Here is a 19,884-nt window from a genome sequence, read left to right as displayed (position 1 = left end):
AAAGTCAACAATGCTTTTCCTACGATTTTTCTTAAACATTCTTTAACAGATCTAACAAGTCTCTCATAAAACCCTCCCCACCATGGGGCTCGTTCGATTATAAATTTCCAATGGATTCTTTCTTTGGCAATGAAATTCTTGAATTTGTCATCTTTTAAAACTTTCGAAAAATTCTCAAGTTCTTTCTTTGCCCTCTTAAAGATCTTGGCGTTGTCAGAGTAGATGATTACGCAGTTTCCTCTTCTACTCAAAAATCTGCGAAATGCAAGTTAAAAGGATTCTGTTGAGATATCTGATACAAGTTCTAAGTGTACAGCTCGGGTTACTGCACAAACGAACAAAACAATATAGGATTTTCGAATGTCTTTAGAATTCTTTACGTAAACTGGTCCGGCGAAATCAATTCCACAGACTGCAAATGGCTGAATTCTCCATCTCTCGTTACCTTTTCATGCACTCGAACACTAATGTCAAAAATCTCGAACTACATTGCTTTTCAGATGCAAGTGTCAAAGCCTATGGTACAGTCGCATATTTACGTTTCACGACAGAAAATAAAGAAATCAAAACGGCCTTTGTCTCTTCTAAAAATAGGGTAGCCCCACTAAAATCCCTTACTTTACCGAGGTTAGAATTAATGGGGGCATTGTTATCAGTTAAATTAGTCAGCAATATTCTGAAAGCACTGAAATTGAGAATTCCGTGCTATTTTTGGACAGACTCAACAATTACTTATTTTTGGATCCAGAAACAACCCGAAGCCTTCAAACCCTTTGTCAGGAATCGTGTCAAAGAAATACAAAAATTGAGTTCACCTCAAGATTGGCATTATTGCCCACGTGTCGACAACCCTGCAGATCTCGTATCTCGGGGAACGAAGATTTCCAAGTTAATAAATGAGACCATTTGGACGCAAGGTCCCCAATGGCTTCAACTCCCTCACGAACTTTGGCTAAGATTAGATATTAAAGAAACAATAGATGAAAACAAATTAGAATACCGAAAGAGATCCGGTGATATACATCAACTTGAATGTACAATCGAAAAAAGTGCAGATGATCTTTTCGACATATCAAAATATAGCAAATTAGAGAAGGTGTTAATGCCTGAATCGAAAATTTAATGCTCAAGAGGCAAGAACTGAATAGTTCCAGCTTAAATCTAAATCGAATTCTATTGCGTAGTGCATCGAAATTCTACCTTCAAGAAGAAGAATATTTTTTCAAGTCACGTGTTCAGAAGGGGAAAGGTCAAAGGTTCTGAACCTATCTACATATGACGGGAAGACCTCCTGGCAGGTGTATAAGACACAATTTTCTATCGTTGCAGATGTGAATATATGGGATTCACAAACTAAGGCCTGTCATCTCGCCATTTCTCTGAGAGCAGACAAAGCGGATATCCTGCAGACGCTTCCCGAAAACCAAAGACTTGACTTCGAAACTCTATCTGGCGCATTGGAGCTGCGCTTTGGCGAGAAATGTTTAAAAGACTACAGCAGGCTTCAATTAAAATCCCGTCAACAGAAGCCCACCGAATCACTCCAGGAACTCGCCACGGATGTTGAAAGGCTGTCCCACCTCACCTTTACGGAGTGCCCGAGAGAAAACCTGTCCCTGTAGTACTTTATCGATGGCATCTGGGATCCCGAAATACAGAAGGCTCTACGAATGGCTGATGTTAAAGATTTAAAAAGCGCTCTAGTGTACACCATGAAATTCGAAGCAGCCCAGTAAGCAACTCGTAGAGACCGCCACCCAATCAGAGCTGCTCAAGTTCAAGAGCCAAGGGATCAAGTCACTGTTCGTCTAGACGATATAACCAGACAACTGAATGCCTTGAGACGAAATATCAGTGACAAGAAATCGACCTTAAAATGTTGGAACTGTGGATCTGAAGGACATATGCGATGGAACTGCAGAACGCCCCAGGGCACGGACGTTAAGACCGCTCCTAACAAACAGGAGGGAAACTAATTAGTGGCCATCTCGCAGGGCGGAGGTTGCCAGATAATGAAAAGCCCCAGTTTAAAGCGCTTCAGATTTCTGCAGTGAGAGGCGGCAGTAATGGACTTTCCTTAATAGGACATATTAAAGGAGTTCCCTGCAAGATAGATACAGAAGCCAACGTTACCATCATCCATAAAGATTTGGCTCAACAACTGGGAAGCAAACTTATCTGGACGCTGTCCTGACTGTGTCCGGTGAGATCAACATCGACGGTAAAGTAAACGTTAACATCATGTTTGGAAGTGTCGCTTACCATCACACGGCATATGTAGCAGAGATCACTGATTCTTGCATACTCGGATTGGACTCTCTAAGGAAATACAATTTTTCCCTGGACTTTAAAAATGATGAATTGCATTCTACATCTGAGGACATAGCCCTATTCGGAACTAATGATGGAGTGAAATCTATCCACAAAATTATGGCTCAAGACGATATCACAATACCCGCAAGAACCGAGTTTTTACTTCCTGGATCCATAGCCGAAAATAGAAATTTCCGCTACGCCATCATAGAATATCCCAATAACTGTAAGAGCCCGAAAGGAGTACTAGTAGCCTCAACACTCGTGGACCTATCCAGAACGGTTATTCCGGTGAAAGTCGCCAGTGTAACTGAGAAGGCGAGAGTTATTAGGAAAGGTGAAGTGGTTGCAACATGTACTCCAGTAACCAGCGTTGAAAGAAAGAGTAACATCCCAGAAGTATCCTCAGAGAGCATTACATCGGAGTTATTGCAGAATGCGCAATTAAACAATAAAGAGAGGAATGCTGCCGATCACGTCATTAAAGATTTTCTAGTTGTTTCCTTCCACTCATCTTCTGACATGGGTCGAACTAGTTTAACACAACATAGAATAGATACTGGCGATCATCCCCCGATCAAGCAACATCCAAGACATCAACCGTTTGCTAAACAGGAAGAGGTGCGAACACTGTCAAAAGATATGGAAGAAGGCGATGTCGTCGAGCCTTCATCAAGTCCACGGGCATCTCCCATCATTCTCGTCAGAAAGAAAGACGGCTCAACAAGATTTTGCGTTGACTATCGCGGGTTGAATGAGGTTACGAAGAAAGACAGTTACTCTCTTCCTAGAATTGACGACATTCTAGACACTCTTTCTGGAAGCAAGTGGTTCTCAACACTTGATTTAAAGAGTGGGTATTGGCAGGTAGAAATACACCCTGATGACCAACAAAAGACGGCATTTACTACGGGACAAGGGCTTTGGCAATTCAAGGTGATGCCGTTTGGACTGTGTAATGCGCCGGCAACATTCGAACGCCTCATGGAGACTGTTTTGAGAGGTCTTTCCTACGAAGCCTGTCTGATATACCTGGACGACATCATCATCGTCGGAAACAGTTTTGAAGAACATCTAGAAAATCTTAGGAAGGTGCTTCAGAAATTGAAAGAAGCCAATCTGAAGCTGAGTCCCGCTAGATGCAAATTGTTCCGAAAGGAAGTGACTTATCTCGGACATGTCATCTCTGCAGAAGGTGTGTGCATGGATCCCGAAAAGGTGTCAGCCGTTAAATAATGGAAATGTCCCGAAAATGTTCATCAGCTGAGGACCTTCCTAGGGCTTTGCACCTACTATAGAAGATTTGTGAAAGACTTTTCTTCAATCGCAAGACCCCTTCACAAGATGACAGAGAGCAAGCAAACGTTCTTGTGGACAAAAGAATGCGAGGATGCATTTAACAACTTCAAGGAAGCTTTAACATCTGCTCCAATCCTTACGTATCCTCAGCTCGACAGACCATTTATTCTCGACACGGACGCGAGCAATGAAAGTGTCGGTGAGGTTTTGTCCCAAGAAATAGACGGCCAAGAATGTGTAGTGGCGTACTGGAGCAAGTGCCTGTCTACACCGGAGAGGAATTATTGTGTCACCAGGAAATAGTTGCTCGCCATAGTCAAAGCTGTAGAACATTTCCATCATTATCTCTACGGCAGAAAATTCCTCCTTCACACGGATCATGCCTCATTGGCCTGGCTTTTAAATTTCAAGAATCCTGAAGGTCAAATAGCCAGGTGGATACAGAGACTCCAAGAATATGATATCACTATCCGTCATCGTAAGGGATCATCACACGGAAACGCCGACGCCCTGTCTAGACGACCTTGCCCAGAAAGCTGACGATATTGTTCCAGAGTGGAAGTGAAAAACCAGCTGCTGACTCCGGTCACAAGACAAATTGCAACATCAACATCGGCTGATCGAGACCCGTGGAGTGATGATGAAGTCAGGAAAGACCAGCTGGAAGACCGCGACATTAAACCCATAATTGATTTAATGGAGTCATCAAACAGAAAACCTACTTGGCAGGACATTTCTATCTGTAGTCCTACAACAAAACAATACTGTGCACTGGGATTCACTTCACATTCGAAACGGCGTCTTATACCGGAAATTGGAATCGGATGATGGGAAGACGTTCTGATGGCAACTGATATTTCCAAGATCCCGGATTCCTGATGTCCTTAAAGAATTACATAACAGCCCTACAGGAGGTCACTTTGGAATTATGAAGACCTTACAGAGAGTTTGTGAGCGCTTTTACTGGAATAATGCAAAGGATGACGTGCAAAAGTGGTGCTGATCTTGCGATGCCTGTGCAGGTCGGAAAGGACCAAGGAAACGCAGCCGAGGCAAGCTGCAACGTTACAACGTAGGTGCGCCGTTTGAACGTATCGCCTTTGAGATCTTGGGACCTCTGCCACGAACTGCTGATGGCAACAAATACATACTCGTTGTCATTGATTACTTCATCAAGTGGCCTGAAGCGTATCCTATTCCTGATCAAGAGGTGTTACAGTAGCTGAGGTGATGATACAGCACTGGATTTCCAGGTTCGGAGTGCCTCTTCAGTTACATTCCGATCAGGGAAGGAATTTTACCTCGGTAGTAATCAAAGAACTATGCGAACTACTCGGCATTGACAAAACCCAAACGACGCCATTACATCCCCAGTCGGATGGCATGGTAGAGAGGTTCAATGGAACCATCCTTAATAACCTCTCATTAGTGGTTTCCAGAAACCAACAGGACTGGGACAAAAAATTACCACTCTTTTTACTGGCTTACCGCAGTGCTGTCCACGAGACTACCGGCTATTCTCCATCACAGATGCTCTTCGGTCGTGATCTTTGTCTGCCTTGTGATCTATTGTTTGGCCACCCTCCAGATGCTCCTTCATCGTCTGAGGAATATATTCAAGATCTCCAGGCCTGGTTCGAAGTGATGCACAACTTTTCACGAAAACGAGTCAACTTGGCAACGGAGAAGATGAAGACCCGATACGACACAAGAGCTACTGAACATCAATTCCACGAAGGAGACAAGGTGTGGTTGTGGAATCCGACTCGACGGAAAGGACTTTGTCTGAAATTACAGTCACCTTGGGATGGCCCGTACACAGTCCTAAACAGGCTGAATGATGTCGTGGTTCGGATTTGTAAGTCTTCGAACTCTAAACCTAAAGTCGTTCATTATGACAGGTTAGCTCATTACTATGGCCATAGTATGTAATGTAAATAATTGTAAATAGTATAAGACCATGGTCCTTTTTGTTTTTAAATCTGTATTTGATTTGATTTGTATTTAGTATTTGATTTGCATTTAGTATTTGATTTGTATTTGATAGCATTTGATTTTTTTTTATTATTGCATTTATGCCACAGTTGTAAGTTTAGCTTCCTGCCCAGGGATTGTACTGCCCGGGTCGTGCAGTCCTTGGGAAGGGGACAGTGTTACGAATTTGGTATTTAAAAAGCTAATGTTAGTTCAATTATAAATTAAATGGTTTTATTTCCCGCGCAGTGCAGCACGTGATGAATATTAAAAGAATAAAGCTAAGCCGTAAAATTAAAAATACAAGAGCATGTGCATTTAACATTAAATAAATAAATATGTCTTTTTGATTTGGAGAAAGTACCAGAAAATTCTCGCACGCGATTTAAAAATCTTATAAAAGGAGGAAAAACCTCTCAGTTTGTAGTAGTTACTTAGTTTGTTGTTGTTTAGAAAACTGCTCTTGTTGATTGTAGCGAATTCACGGATTAGCTTTCTTTAGCTGTTTTGAATTAAGTTCTATTGAACGTTTGAGTAGTTAGAAGATAACTACTGTTGTATATTGTGATACTGCACGATTATTTGAGGACATTTAATAATTTTTATTGTGATAATAATAAAATTTTGTCCATTTTTCATCAGACTTGTGCATTTATTTCGTAACGAACACGTACGCACGCAACAATTTTTGACACCACTGATTTCAATTAGTCAAAGTAAAATATTCAACACATAATTAAATGCAAATTTACAAAAACTGCTTTTAAAAGATTAATTAAAATGAAAATAATTAAACATACAAATTTAAATATCCATTACGTTTATGTACATATCCATATGTATATAATGAATTTACATATGCATGCATACATATATATATAATGAAATATTATACTTAGTGGTATTACCTACCTGTATTACATTTTCAAAGGTTACATTCATTTCTAGATTTTGTTTGCAAAATGCCTATAATTAATGAAAACAAATCCATATCATATAAAACTATTATTACAATTTAGTTCCACATAATTTTAATTCATTTTTACAATAAAATAAATATATTACAAGAAAGTTTTTGAACACAAGCTGATAAAGGTTATTAGCAAAATTACTTATATTTTATTTTAAATATTTAATTAAATTTTGTGCTTATTTTAGATTTTAAATTTCTAGATTACTTTATTCTAAAACCTGAATTAATAAGCACAGTTGTGTATTCTAGTGTTAAAAGAATATATTAATATTCATTTATATGATGCATACAATACTACTAAATGCATCAGCATATAAATTACTAATATTTACCACTGCATGAACCATGTGCTAAATTATAAGACTTGATAATAAAAACATTTGTAAAAATTCCATTAACTATAGATAAAAAAGAAGCATAAACAAGCTATGAAATATTATCTGAATACTTAATTGTAACATATTTAATTACATTTAAAATAAAATGAGTCTATTAATCACTTGATTATTATAGTTTAAAATTGATATGAGTAACTGCAGATTAAGTTTTTTTTTTTATTCAAATTATTTATTATTAGTAGTAGTACACATTTTAAATAGGAATTCATGCAAATTTTTTGTTAAATATTACATGCAGAAAACTGGAGGAAAAATTATTATGAGGTTCTAAGTTCAGATATTTATTCTCTTTCATCAACAATAAATAAAAATACTTTTTACAGTACTGGGACAAAGAATAATTTCAGTATTACATGGAGATATATATTTTTCATAAACAATTTTACACAGAACATATGGTAACTAGCAGATACTTTACTTAAAATTTTAAAGCATAATAATTCACAATATAGAGGTGATAAAAAAATTTCTATTTGATGATACTGGGGTAACCTATGCAATAACTGTGTCCAAGGTGAGAAAACATACTGGCCACAATTACATCAAACACTTAATAAAATACTGTTGCCCTCAGATTTGTGTGAGGAACTTGTAAATGCACATATTGATGTTCCCATGCTAATAAATATTCCTAAAATAAATCTATGTGCGATTACAGTACCTCCTGCTTATTAAACTCACTGGCTAATAAAATAACTACTTATTAAGTTCAATTTTTAAAGGCCAAAAACAAATATGTATTAATCAATAGAAAAACCACCATTTATTAAACTCATCTCCACTGCTTATAAACGCAGATTGGCAAAAGACTGATTCTTCAGTACCAGATTATCCAACTTATCAGAACTGTTGGTAGTTTTTCTGTTTAACTTGTTGTGGAGCATGGCTTATTTATTATTCAGGTATGTAGTACTTAAATGAAATCGATCTGACTGGAATTTTTCCACCCTAGGATTCTGTATCTGTAAGACACTTTTACAGAGATCTTTGCTTGCATTTGACCTCAGAGGAGCAGAATTTCTTTATTTTAAGGTTAACAAAAATAGTCAAAAATCTAGAGGCATTGCAAATGAATGAGTGTACCTTCTCAAATACCAGCTGATAGAATGAAGTGCAACTTCTGCATCTCAACTTTTAAGATTTCCACATTCCAGATTTTCTCTTTGAGATATATATGTTACCGTGAAAGACAGAAATTGGAGAATGTCGATTTTCACCAGAGAATATCAACATTCACCAAATACGTCGGTGAAAGACCGAATATTTCACTACGTTCTTGAATATTCGGACCCTCACTGGTGTATGTCGACAATCACAGATATGCTCTGGTGAAAGTTGAAAAGAGAGGTCATAAAGTGCCATAATAGTTTAAGTTGTTGCAATAAATAAGATTTGAATCACATAATTTAGTAAGTTTTTTATTACTGTTATTTTACTTTCTCATTTAGAATGTACTGTATAATTAAGTAAGTTTTTAACTTCTATTATTTTCCTTTCTCATTTTGAATGTATTGTGTGTTTTAGGTTCTCATGTTCTTAAGTTCTTATTTCAAGTCTCAAGTGCGTTTATTCGTGACTGAATTATGGAGAAGAAAATATAATATTGTTATATGTTCAACATTCACCATTAGTACATGGTGAATGTCGACATTGACCGGTGTAAGTCAGAAATAAGAGTATTTGGAAAATATTTCGGACATACACCAAGAGACTATGTGAATGTTGACATTCACTGGTGAAAATCGACATTCTCCAGATTTCGGTGTTTCACCGTAACATATACACTATGTTCAGAGAGAGTTCTCAAAAAAGTTCCTGAAATGCTTCTTAGGATTACTGTATATTAACAGTGTCTGAATAGAAAGCGAATGGTAATTGTAGACTGAAGGAAAGAAAGCATTGGCTATGCCCATAATCATGGCTTATTGATTAAACAGACAAACTGCAATCTTTCTACTTGCTAGGAATGCGAGTTTCAAAATTGAATAAGTTTCTTAATTCTTTTTATTTTATTTTATTTTATTTATTTATTTTTATTTATTTATTTTTTTTTTTTGTAACAGCTGAAAATGTCTAGGTGAAAGGACTTAAGCCTAAAAGAAAAGGATGAATTGTTAAAACGTTCTTTGTAAATGGATCAAGAGAAAAATTGCATTTAAAACAGAAATTTCCCAAACAAACAACATTGTGCAATTTATTTGAACTATAAATATGCATGAAAGAACTAATAAAATATGCATAAATAACTAATAAAATTATAACAACTTTTGAAAAACTAATAAAATGTCCCAAGGAAGCACAAAAATGATGTAAATTTGAGACATTGAAACTAATCTTCTAGAATGGTCTCAAACTATCAAATTAAAAAATGTTAATATATTTAGAGCTTGTTTCACTATAAAGGATGTGGAATTCTCTAAAATGTTAGCAGAGAATTTGTATCAACTGAAAGATGGCTCATGAGTTGTACAGTGAGAAATTTAACATTTTCCATTGGAAACTAGATTGTGTTACACAATATAACTTGATGAATTAACATGTAATAGCAGCTGGTTTAAGAAATTGAAGGAATAAGCTACTATGTTATTAACATGAAATTATCGATCCAAAAATCAAAAGGACAGCACAGGTTGCTGACAAAAGCAGAAAACCTCAATGGTTAAAACAGTCAAGAATTTACCTCTAAGATGTCACAGCAACAAGAACTCATGCATAACTAGTAGTATTTTAATTGATTTTTTTTTAAATAGGCAAACCAAAAAGAAAGAAAGAAAAGGCTTTATTAATTAGATAACTGTGCTGCATACACACCTTTGATCCCTTTCTGAAGGAAAAAAAAAAAAAAAAATTGTCTCTTCCTGCAAATACAATTTCTAACAGTAAGCCTTTACACTAGGATATTAGCTTTCAAATGTCATTATAAAGAAGATGTTTAAAAAATGATAAACAGAACTGAATTTTGTGAAAATGCAAGTGTTTCAAAAGAGATAAATAAGCAAAAGTTAGACACCTTTTAATAGCACACACTGTCCTTAAAATACCAGAACTAACAATGTGGGAGTTTTTCATCTCTGGTACTTTGAAGAGTCCTTGAAAGGACAGAGGCTCCAATCAGACACCAGATCATCATCTTTGGGCAAAGTGGAATGAAAAGAATATGACTACATTAATGCTTGCACCATCTCTTCCCAAACAGAGAACCTTTTGTTTCAACAACCCTGGAACATGAATTCTTTAATCTTACTTTACACATATGTATCCACGAAAATTAATGCTTTTTTCCTTAGATTCCCTTTACTTCAGATGATTAAAACAGAAAATCTGCTCCTTAAAATTAATTATTTTTCAATTACTGAAGTAAATCAAAAATATCCATACATGTTCTAATTATGTTAGTTGAAGCAGTATAGCATTTTGGCTAGTGGACCAGCTTATTTGTGGGGTTGTAAAATTTTGCTGCAGATTTTCACTTATTCATAATATATGGTTATTGTCTTTGTTGCCCCATTCTGTATCTTCTCTCCTGGTTTTGAAGAGGAATCACTTATTTCCTCCACTAATTAGATGATTACCCTCATTTTGCTGAAATGGTCAGATTACACTTCAAAATGACTTACTGCATTTCTTTGCAAAATATTGTCTTCAAATCAAGTTACAGATAAAAATTTTAGGTCTCCCAAAAAAAAAAAAAAAAAAAAAAAAAAAGAGAGAGAGAGAGAGAGAGAGAGAGAGAATACTTACTGGCATAAAATTTCAGGTAACAAATACTTTTCCTATTAAATAACCTAAGGCAATCAGGGACCATGTAAGCAAAAATTTGAAATATCATGATAGCGCATATATTTGACATACTTTATATAAATTGACAAGAGATATAATTATTTTGCCTATTAAGTTTATTTCTTTGTCAAAGATTTAATCTTATGAAAAAATATTTTAATAAGTATTATAGCAAAACAAGATAAGCCTATTTAATCATTCAAACTTCCAAAATTTGTTTACAATTCTAAAATTCCATAAATTTTGCAATTTGGGGCATAAAAAGCTATTACATTATATACTTTCATATGTATACAAACATTTTCAGAAAAATATTTTATCTAAACTTTTAACACAGCAGTGTTACACACAACCACTTACCTGCAATCTGTTATTTGTAAAACCATAAAAATAAGGTGCTGAAAATAAATATCTATAAATGTCAAGGATAAGTCATAATTAAAAAGAAACCATCTGTTTTACTTTATTAATGAGAATTAATACTGGGAACAATAATTTATAATGATTTAAAAGCAATATAAAATTATAGACAAAATACAATTACATTAAATGAAAGCTATTTTTTCACAGCCACTACACTTTTATTGCTGTATTACACTTACACTGAGACTAATTGGTTTTTAAGTTCAAGGTACAAAAAATCAATCAATTGTGAGTTAAATGTGCTAACTTCTTACACCATGAGAAAAAAAGAATGTGATAATTCCTTGTGGTATAACAAAAATATTACATAATAGTATATTTATTTAACAGTACAAAAAAGCATTATATTAAAAGAATCATAGAATGGGTATAAGAAACAGTGTTAGGTAAACCAAATTTTTTATTTATAAATAAAATCCCCCTCCTTTGACAACACATTTTACCCTGTGTTTTTTTTTTTTTTTTTTTTTTGATGTGCTTAACTTCCAGAGAAAAATTCATCATGCTGTAAAAACCAGTCATTGACATGCATGCTAGGAAAAACATCCTGTATATTTTAAAGCAGAAGAAAATCACTTGGAAGAAAGATCTGGAAAGTATAAAGGATGAAATAACACCCCCCCCCCAATGAATCCTGCAGCAACTACAGTAGTTGTTGTCTTGCAGAGGTGAGTGAAAGTGCAGTTTCATGGTGATAAGGAATTTCCTTTCTTAGCTGCCTGCATTCATTTCATCCAAAATTCTTCAAACAGTTGTGCACATGAATGTGCATAATACTCCCTTGTGACTGACTGCTTTTAACACCAAAGGTGAACAATCAACAATCTTTTAGCAGCCCAAAAATTATAAGCCATGACTTTGGCTGACGATGTTGACACACAAAATTTTTTTGTTCTCAGAAGAATAGGCATATTTTGTTCTCAGAATAGATATGTTTACAGATCATGCTCTATTGTTTATTTTGGGGATCAAAGTGGCAGTGTACTCATGTTTAATCTATATTAATATATCTATAGTGTTATTTGCTACCATGTGTACAAACTCCTGGGAGGGTAAGTTACTCAAAAATGAATTAGAATCAGAGAGTAATGCATGTTGGATTGCATATCCAACATGCATCGATCCAACAACTCGATCCTAATACGATGGAGGAGTCGTAGGAGAACTGATACACTTCATTCAATAACCACCTGCATATGTCATAGGATGGAAAGTTTTACAAGTGCAGAGAGCATATGAAGCTACTAATTATAACAGGTGAGCTTTTATGTACCTGTACTAGGAGTGCTACCCGATAACACACATTCTGAACCACCAGATGTTTGCACGGCTGCATCAAAAATTATGTAAAATGGGTTTCTTCAAGACATATGCCATGAATCAAAAACAAATAGCCCTGAAATTGAACAGATGATGCTTCACGATGCAGAAGGCATTCCCCCCCAGACAATTTCAATTCATAAATAATTGTTACTCACTTCACTTCCCCCACACCAAAGTCTGGAGAATCTTGAACTCACCAAATGCACCAATACCATGAGCAGTGTGTACAACTGCTGTAGTCTGATGATTATCTACAGAGGATTCTTTTGCTCAGTGTTTTCTGTAGAAGAGTATGATAGACTCCCTTTTACTGGCTTCATTTTATTTACAGACAAGGCATGCTTCACCAGAGAAGGTTGCTGCAGTGCACATAACTCACATGTATGAACATGTGCAACATAACAAAAATTTCTTGTTAGTGTTTGGTGTTATGAGAGTCCATATCTCTCTCCTCTTTGTTTGGTTGGAAGTGCTAAAATTTCTTTTACAAAGTTTTGTCTGAACTGTTGAATGACTAACATATTTAGCAGTTGCTGCTCCATAACATGTGGTTCCAGCATTACAAGGTCCCAACCCATTTCAGCCATGATGTTTAGGAGCACTTAAATGCAATATCCCGACAACAGTGGATTGCACACGATGGTCCATTCATTGCATAAATGCCAGACCTATCTTCCCAGATTTTTTTCCTAAGATTACATGAAAGGTCTAGTGTGTGATACACCTACAACAGTGATAAAATCTAGTCACAAGCATCTGCATAGATGCCACAGCCATCCAAGAGATGTATTTCAAAATGTCTGTGACTCCATGAGCTACCAATCTTAGGATCCTGTTGCAGCTGGTAACTTAAAATTCAAATACCATTTATCATGTCTCTTAATATCAAAACTGTTATATTTTGATGAATATGATAGTGGTTTTTACTTATGTGATGCTCTTTCATTTCTGGCATTATCTGTTTATTTGCATATGATGATAGCATTTTTAACCCTACATTTCTATTTGTTCTATTTGCTTTTCAGTAACCTATTGAATCTATGGTATCAAATGAAATATCCAAAGTCTCTGCTATATACCTAATTGTTACTCATCAATCTGACATGACCATTTTTTTCATTTTGGAAATCATTTCCTCTATGGCTGATGTGAACAGAGGGGTAGAGAATGAATCACATTTACAAATTTTCTTGTGGCAAAATTCTGATCTATATTTGGCAAATGTGAAACAAACTGGGACACTAACATATAACGCGCACACAAATCCTTGTGAATATCCTGCATCTATACATATTTCAAACTAAATACTTTATCAACTTTAATTTTGTTCATCTTTGCATTTTTATTTGACACAATTCAGTCTTGGCTATTATACAGATATCAAATTTATCATTTAATTTCTGATACAGAATTATATAACACTGTGTAAAAATTTTATCTGAATTTGCCCATTTTTCAGCCTTTTTGGTACAAAATTTTGATTACCCTTTGTATTTTTCTGTAATGCTTAAGAAGTTAATTCAATAAAAAAAAGCAATTCTCATTGTCCTTTTTTCTAAATGGTGTGTGAAAAAACAATAAAGGATACAGAGAGTCTTCTGGAGGCATGTTAACTTCTCCATAGTAAATATAGCGTAGCAGTGTACTGAAAGACTGGAGGGAAGGAATCGTTTCTCCGATAGTTATCTGGAAAAAAAAAAAAAAAAAAGCAGTTCACTATTAAAGACTCACAAACTAAAAGTCATTTTAGAGACTTTTGCATCATACAGTCACTGAGGCACAAAAGAATCGCCCCCCCCCTCCATTGATTTTTTCTATTGCCTTATAACTTTGGTAAGACATAAAAAATGATGATTAATTTACTCATCATATGAATTAATAATATATAATGTCCTGGATAAAAATGAGATAAAAGTAAGGTATTTCAAAATTAACACTACAATTCCTATAATATCAGTAAGGTTTTTCAAAGGTCTACTGTGTGATACACCTACAACACATTATAAAAGGTCTAGTGTGTGATACACCTACAACACACTATTTCACACACTATTATAAAATCATTGTTAATGCTATAATTCCTATAAAATTAAAACTTACAGAAATATAATAAATTAATTCTTTTTCAATGAGAATGCTTAAATTGGCATGTAAATTCTTTTTTTTTTTTTTTTTTTTTTTTTTTTGGGATACCTTTTCTTCTGTTATCTTTTTGTACGCTATTACTGTTTCTTTAAAAATTTACTTTAACTCTTTATGGGGTTTTTCTAGGGAAGTCAAAATTTCCCAAAATAACCATGATAAAGGGATATTTTCTGGATTTTAATGCCAAAATATCTCTGGTACTTTATACCTAGATTTATGTACACTGCTCAAAAAAAAAAAAAAAATGGGACAGTGCTATATCTCCCATTCTACTGGGGCGATTCACGAAATTCAAATTGCGTTCTTCATGTCTCGAAAGCGCGACTTAGGATATATATTAGATTTATATATAGCACTATTCTAACATAGGTATTTTGACACAAAATCGGACTTTTTCTGAAATAACATACCAATTTTTTTACATATTTCGATTCTACGACTCAAATTATGCCAGAATACCAAGTTTTGTAAAAATCGTACGAGTAGTTTTTGAAATATTAGCTCTCAAAATTTTAACTCCTCAATGTTAATTGAATTTGGCAAATATTTATTTATATCTCTTTTTTTATTAAACTTTTTTGATTTTTTCTCTCACATTTCGAAATTTAGGTTCATTCCAAATAAAATTTACCCATTTTTTGTGTTTTATTTTTTAAATTTCTATTTTTAAATAATTTTTATAAATTTTTCGAAAAAAATTTTGAATTATAACCTATAAAATTTTTACCATCATCTTAAAGTAGGTATATTTTTAAGCATATCTGCAAAAAATTAAGACTTTTTTATTCAAAATTTTCTAAGATATACACAAATTTACATATTTTCGCGTTTTGAAATTTGGCATCTTATTTTTGAGCGATAATAACGCCAAATGTGGTCTATGGATTTTTGTTACACTGTATTGCCACAGCTATTTTTAACCTTAAATTTCAAGTAAAATTTTACGGAGAATTAATTATATGACATTTTTTTCCCCTCAATGATGCGTAATAAATATTTATTAATACTATATGAAAAGCTTTTTTTATAAATAAATTTTTTAATATTTTTTTTAATTTCTCTCTATCTTTTTTTTTTTTTTTAAATAAGAGTAAATTCTTGTAAGAGTAAATTTTTACCTTCGGCGTTTTATCGTCTGCTACTTTACTTCGTTTAAATCGAATTGTCTAAAACTGAGAATTCTTGTTTGATGTTTATTTGAATTTTATGACATTAACTGCACAATTTATTTCTAAACAAACTGATGCTTTTGAAGTGGCTAAAAGAGCGGCTGGTACTATCATCCATATTTTTAAAGCACAGTATATTTTTATAGAAACATAAGATTTAGAATAATCATTTTTATAAAAGTCAAATAATGATATAAATATACAACCCTCTAGAGACTGAATTAATGGAAGTTCAATGGTTATGTAGAAATGATCTGCAGCTACTTAATCGCTGGATAAGTCAGCAGATTCCGTGGACCAGTAAGAATAATTATATAAACGACACCCAACATTCTGAATTCAATTAACAACGAGGATACGATGTTTATTAAATGAATTCAAGAAGTTTTAAAACATAAAAAATCAACTCATTTTTTATCCTAAAATGTATTTTTGTGCGTAGCGTATTTTCATTATTCTAATTTAAAATTCTAATAATTCTTAAAATTCTAATTTAGAATGTAATTGTCAAGAACTGATTCCTAATCATCAGTAATATAATAAGTTATTATTACGGTTATTAATAAATCCTTCTTATAAAGTAATTGCAAATATTTCAAAAAACTTTCTGTCTGAATGCAAATATTTCTCTGTGCAAATATTTTTAATTTTATATTAATCAAGATTGCACATGATATTATTTATTTGCACTTCAATTCTTAACGTCAGTTCTAGTAGAAGTTACAAATCAATTATATTTAATTAAGGATTGGATTGGATTGAATTGGATTATTTAATTATGGTAAAGCACACGAGGGTTATCTGCCTAAAGGGAGGGATGCCTTCATGGAGGACTTTCTAAGGGGAACTGGCTCGTATACACGTTACACATTGGGAAAACCACGAAAACACCCATGCAACCAGCCTGTTCGCGGGATTCGAACATCGGACCGAACTACCAGTGATCAGCGTCTTTACCGCTCGGCCGTTTGTGGGTCTTTATGAAATGGAAGGCGATAACTTTATTTAAAATGATTGTCAGAAATATCAAAATGTTTCGAAAAGTTGGATACTTTTTAATATACTTTCAGAATGCTTAAAGAAAAAGAGAAGAAAAATTAATTTTTTCGTAAAATTTAGTATTTGTATTTTTTTAATTTAAAACTTTTCAATGTTATGATATTTGATTCTTGCAATTTCAAAAATAAAATATTTGACTAAAATATGAATAACATTTTAAGAAACCAAATGTAGGATAAAATTGTGTAAAGCAATGGGCACAATGATAAAACTGTTTAAAGCAGTGTATGCAAGTCATCCTAAGTTAAAATGTCGGTTATACATCTCTCTTATTTATATATATCTTTTCTGAATGGAACATTGAAAGGCGTGTTAACTGTGCTTTACTGTATTTTCTCTTTTAATATATGCAGTTTTCAAACGCATCGTAGTCTGGGTTACAAAGTATTCTTCCGAAAGAAACGCAATTCAAAGAAATAAAATCAAATTCTGGAAAATTTATATTAATAAATATATTTAAAATGCTCAGTTCGAAGGAATAAATAGAAAATTTTTAAATAATCACCTGAAGAGACAATGTAACACTAACAATTAAAATAATAGTCTAAAAATTTAATTAGTTAAAATGTCGGTTATACATCTCTCTTATTTATATATATCTTTTCTGAACGGAACATTGAAAGGCGTGTAAAACTGCGCTTTACTGTATTTTCTCTTTTACAGAGTACCTGACACAAACAATTAAAATAAAAGTATAAAAATTTAAAAATTACCTAAAATAATAACTATGACGAAAAATATATATAAAGAAAACTATTTGAAAAAAAAATAAACGCTGCACCTTTATTTACGCAGTTCGAATAGGTAAATAGAAATTTTTAAAACAGTTATTCGAAAAAAAAAAAAAAAAGTGCAACTTAAACAATTAAAATGAAATTCGAAAAAGAAAAAATTACTTAAAATAACAAGTTATAATTAAAAATATAATATAAAGAATATTATTTGGAAAAAAGGAACGATGGTGATTTTTTTTCCTCTCACGGGAAAGGAAACTAGGTTGCCATATATTAAGAAGTTCGCCAAGTGAAATATTCTTGGCGCAAACTGACAAAAAAGTGCCAACATAAATTTGTCAATTTCTCCGTAAATTTCGCTCCAAATTTTACAAAATTTCATATTTAGGCATAATTTGAGTTGTAGAATCGAAATATGTAAAAAAATTGGTATGTTATTTCAGAAAAAGTCCGATTTTGTGTCAAAATACCTATGTTAGAATAGTGCTATATATAAATCTAATATATATCCTAAGTCGCGCTTTCGAGACATGAAGAACGCAATTTGAATTTTGTCAATCGGCACAGTAGATCAGGAGATATAGGACTGTCCCTTTTTTTTTTTTTTTTTTTTTTTTTTTTTTTTTTTTTGAGCAGTGTACATTAACCACATTGCCTTAATTTCTGGGACATATTTCAAGATACACATATACATATTTTTGTAAAGACATAATAAAAACTATTCATGCTGTATATATATATATATACACACACACATATAATATATGCTGTATTTATATACATATAATATATGCTGCATATATATATATATATATACTTTATTTTGGATATATATATATAGATATATACAGCATGAATAGTGTATATATATCAGGGTGCATAGGAAAGTCCCTTTAACCTGAAAATTTTTGCGAATGGAGAGAGCTACAGTTATGCAAAAGAGGTAATGGTATAATAAAGCGACTGCACCCAACCTAATGCAAATGACAGCAGCACTCCTAGTTAGTGATGAAATTTGGAAGATAGGCATTGCAACTTGAAAATGAAAAGAGATAGAGCAAAATTTCCAATTAATTAGTTTTAGATAGTTCAGTTAATTAGTACAAAAAGACATTTGGTTCACATGTATAAGATAAATCGTTGCCTGTATACCCAAAGATGTCTGCAATTGATGCATGATGATTCTACTGTGCATATTTACATTTTGGAAATGTAGCAGTATGCAATAGCAGTCTGTGACATTATACTGTACTATAGGGTCTGTAAAACTTTAATTTCCAATGCATTTAAAATTTTAGTTTAAAAGGTGTTGGCTCTCACTTCATACAAACAGCATAATCTCAAACCTTGAGGGCAAATGATAACATTAACTTACTATCACTGTGCAACAGTTTTTTTTTTTTTTTTTAATCCAAAGGGGCTTTGTTCCTGGGGGACTATTGTTTTTGTTTTGGCATTTTGCGTTGAAAACTTTAAAAGTCTGTACCACTTTTCAAATTGTTGCCACCAAATATTATCGCCCTGTATTATATTTAAAGAAATTAAATAATGAAGAATTTGCATAAAGGTATGTATGTTTCTCACATAGTGATAAACAACGGTACCTAGAGCCATCAAATATTGAATGACATAATCCTATTGCAAATATGGGATCTGGAAGCCCAAATTTGAAATTTGTTTTATTATTGGTTTCATATTTCATAAAACTTTAACGAATTTTTGATTAACAAACTCGAGGATTTCAAAGCGAGCAATGGTAATGTTGTACAGGAAAAACATTTTTATCTTCAGCACGTGAGACTGTGCATCAGAAATTCTAAAGATAAGCTCAAATTAAAATTATTTTGTTACACTGCTCTTGAACTGAATTTTATGGTTTAAGTATGAAGAACATGATGTTTAATACATAAAGGTAACACCCAAACTGTTAAAAAAATGCCCCTTTGGATGTAATTTAAATCCAAAGGGATGTAATAAAAATCTGAAACCTTTCAGATTTTTATTTATTTATTTATTTTGTGTGTGTGTGATGTTATCAAACTGTATTGATGAAAGTCTGTATATTTTGCAATACGAAAGGGCACATTTCACAACACCAGTGGTTATTGCTTTCAAATTTTTACACAAAATGGTATGCATCGATTGTGGACATCTTTGGGTATAGAGTTGGGACAGTTTATTTTATCCGTGTGAACCAAATGTCTTTTTGTACTAATTAACTGATGCTCTAAAACTTTATAATTGTAAATTTAGCTCTATCCCTTCTTTTTCGATTTGCAATGCCTAGCTTCCGA

The 19,884-nt window shown here is 33.3% G+C and overlaps 1 protein-coding gene across 1 annotated transcript in view; it reads right to left on the bottom strand.

Annotated features, from left to right (window-relative positions):
• Positions 1–19,884, bottom strand: part of Lztr1 (Leucine zipper like transcription regulator 1) — a 119,153-nt gene that overhangs the window by 8,510 nt on the left and 90,759 nt on the right. Inside the window, exons 18-20 of the mRNA XM_085811769.1 lie at positions 14,072–14,169; positions 11,098–11,149; positions 6,499–6,552 (exon numbers count right to left, since the gene is read on the bottom strand). Coding sequence (XP_085667895.1) covers positions 6,499–6,552; positions 11,098–11,149; positions 14,072–14,169 — 204 coding nt within the window. The remainder of the gene's footprint in view (positions 1–6,498; positions 6,553–11,097; positions 11,150–14,071; positions 14,170–19,884) is intronic.

The sequence above is a fragment of the Stegodyphus dumicola genome, chromosome 2 (genome assembly GCF_044657685.1).
Source record: "Stegodyphus dumicola isolate Sdum_Otavi_A_Nest chromosome 2, ASM4465768v1".
NCBI classification, from domain to species: Eukaryota; Metazoa; Arthropoda; class Arachnida; order Araneae; family Eresidae; genus Stegodyphus; species Stegodyphus dumicola.
The sequence above is the reverse complement of the archived record's forward strand: the minus strand, read 5'-3'. Positions and strand labels throughout refer to the sequence as shown.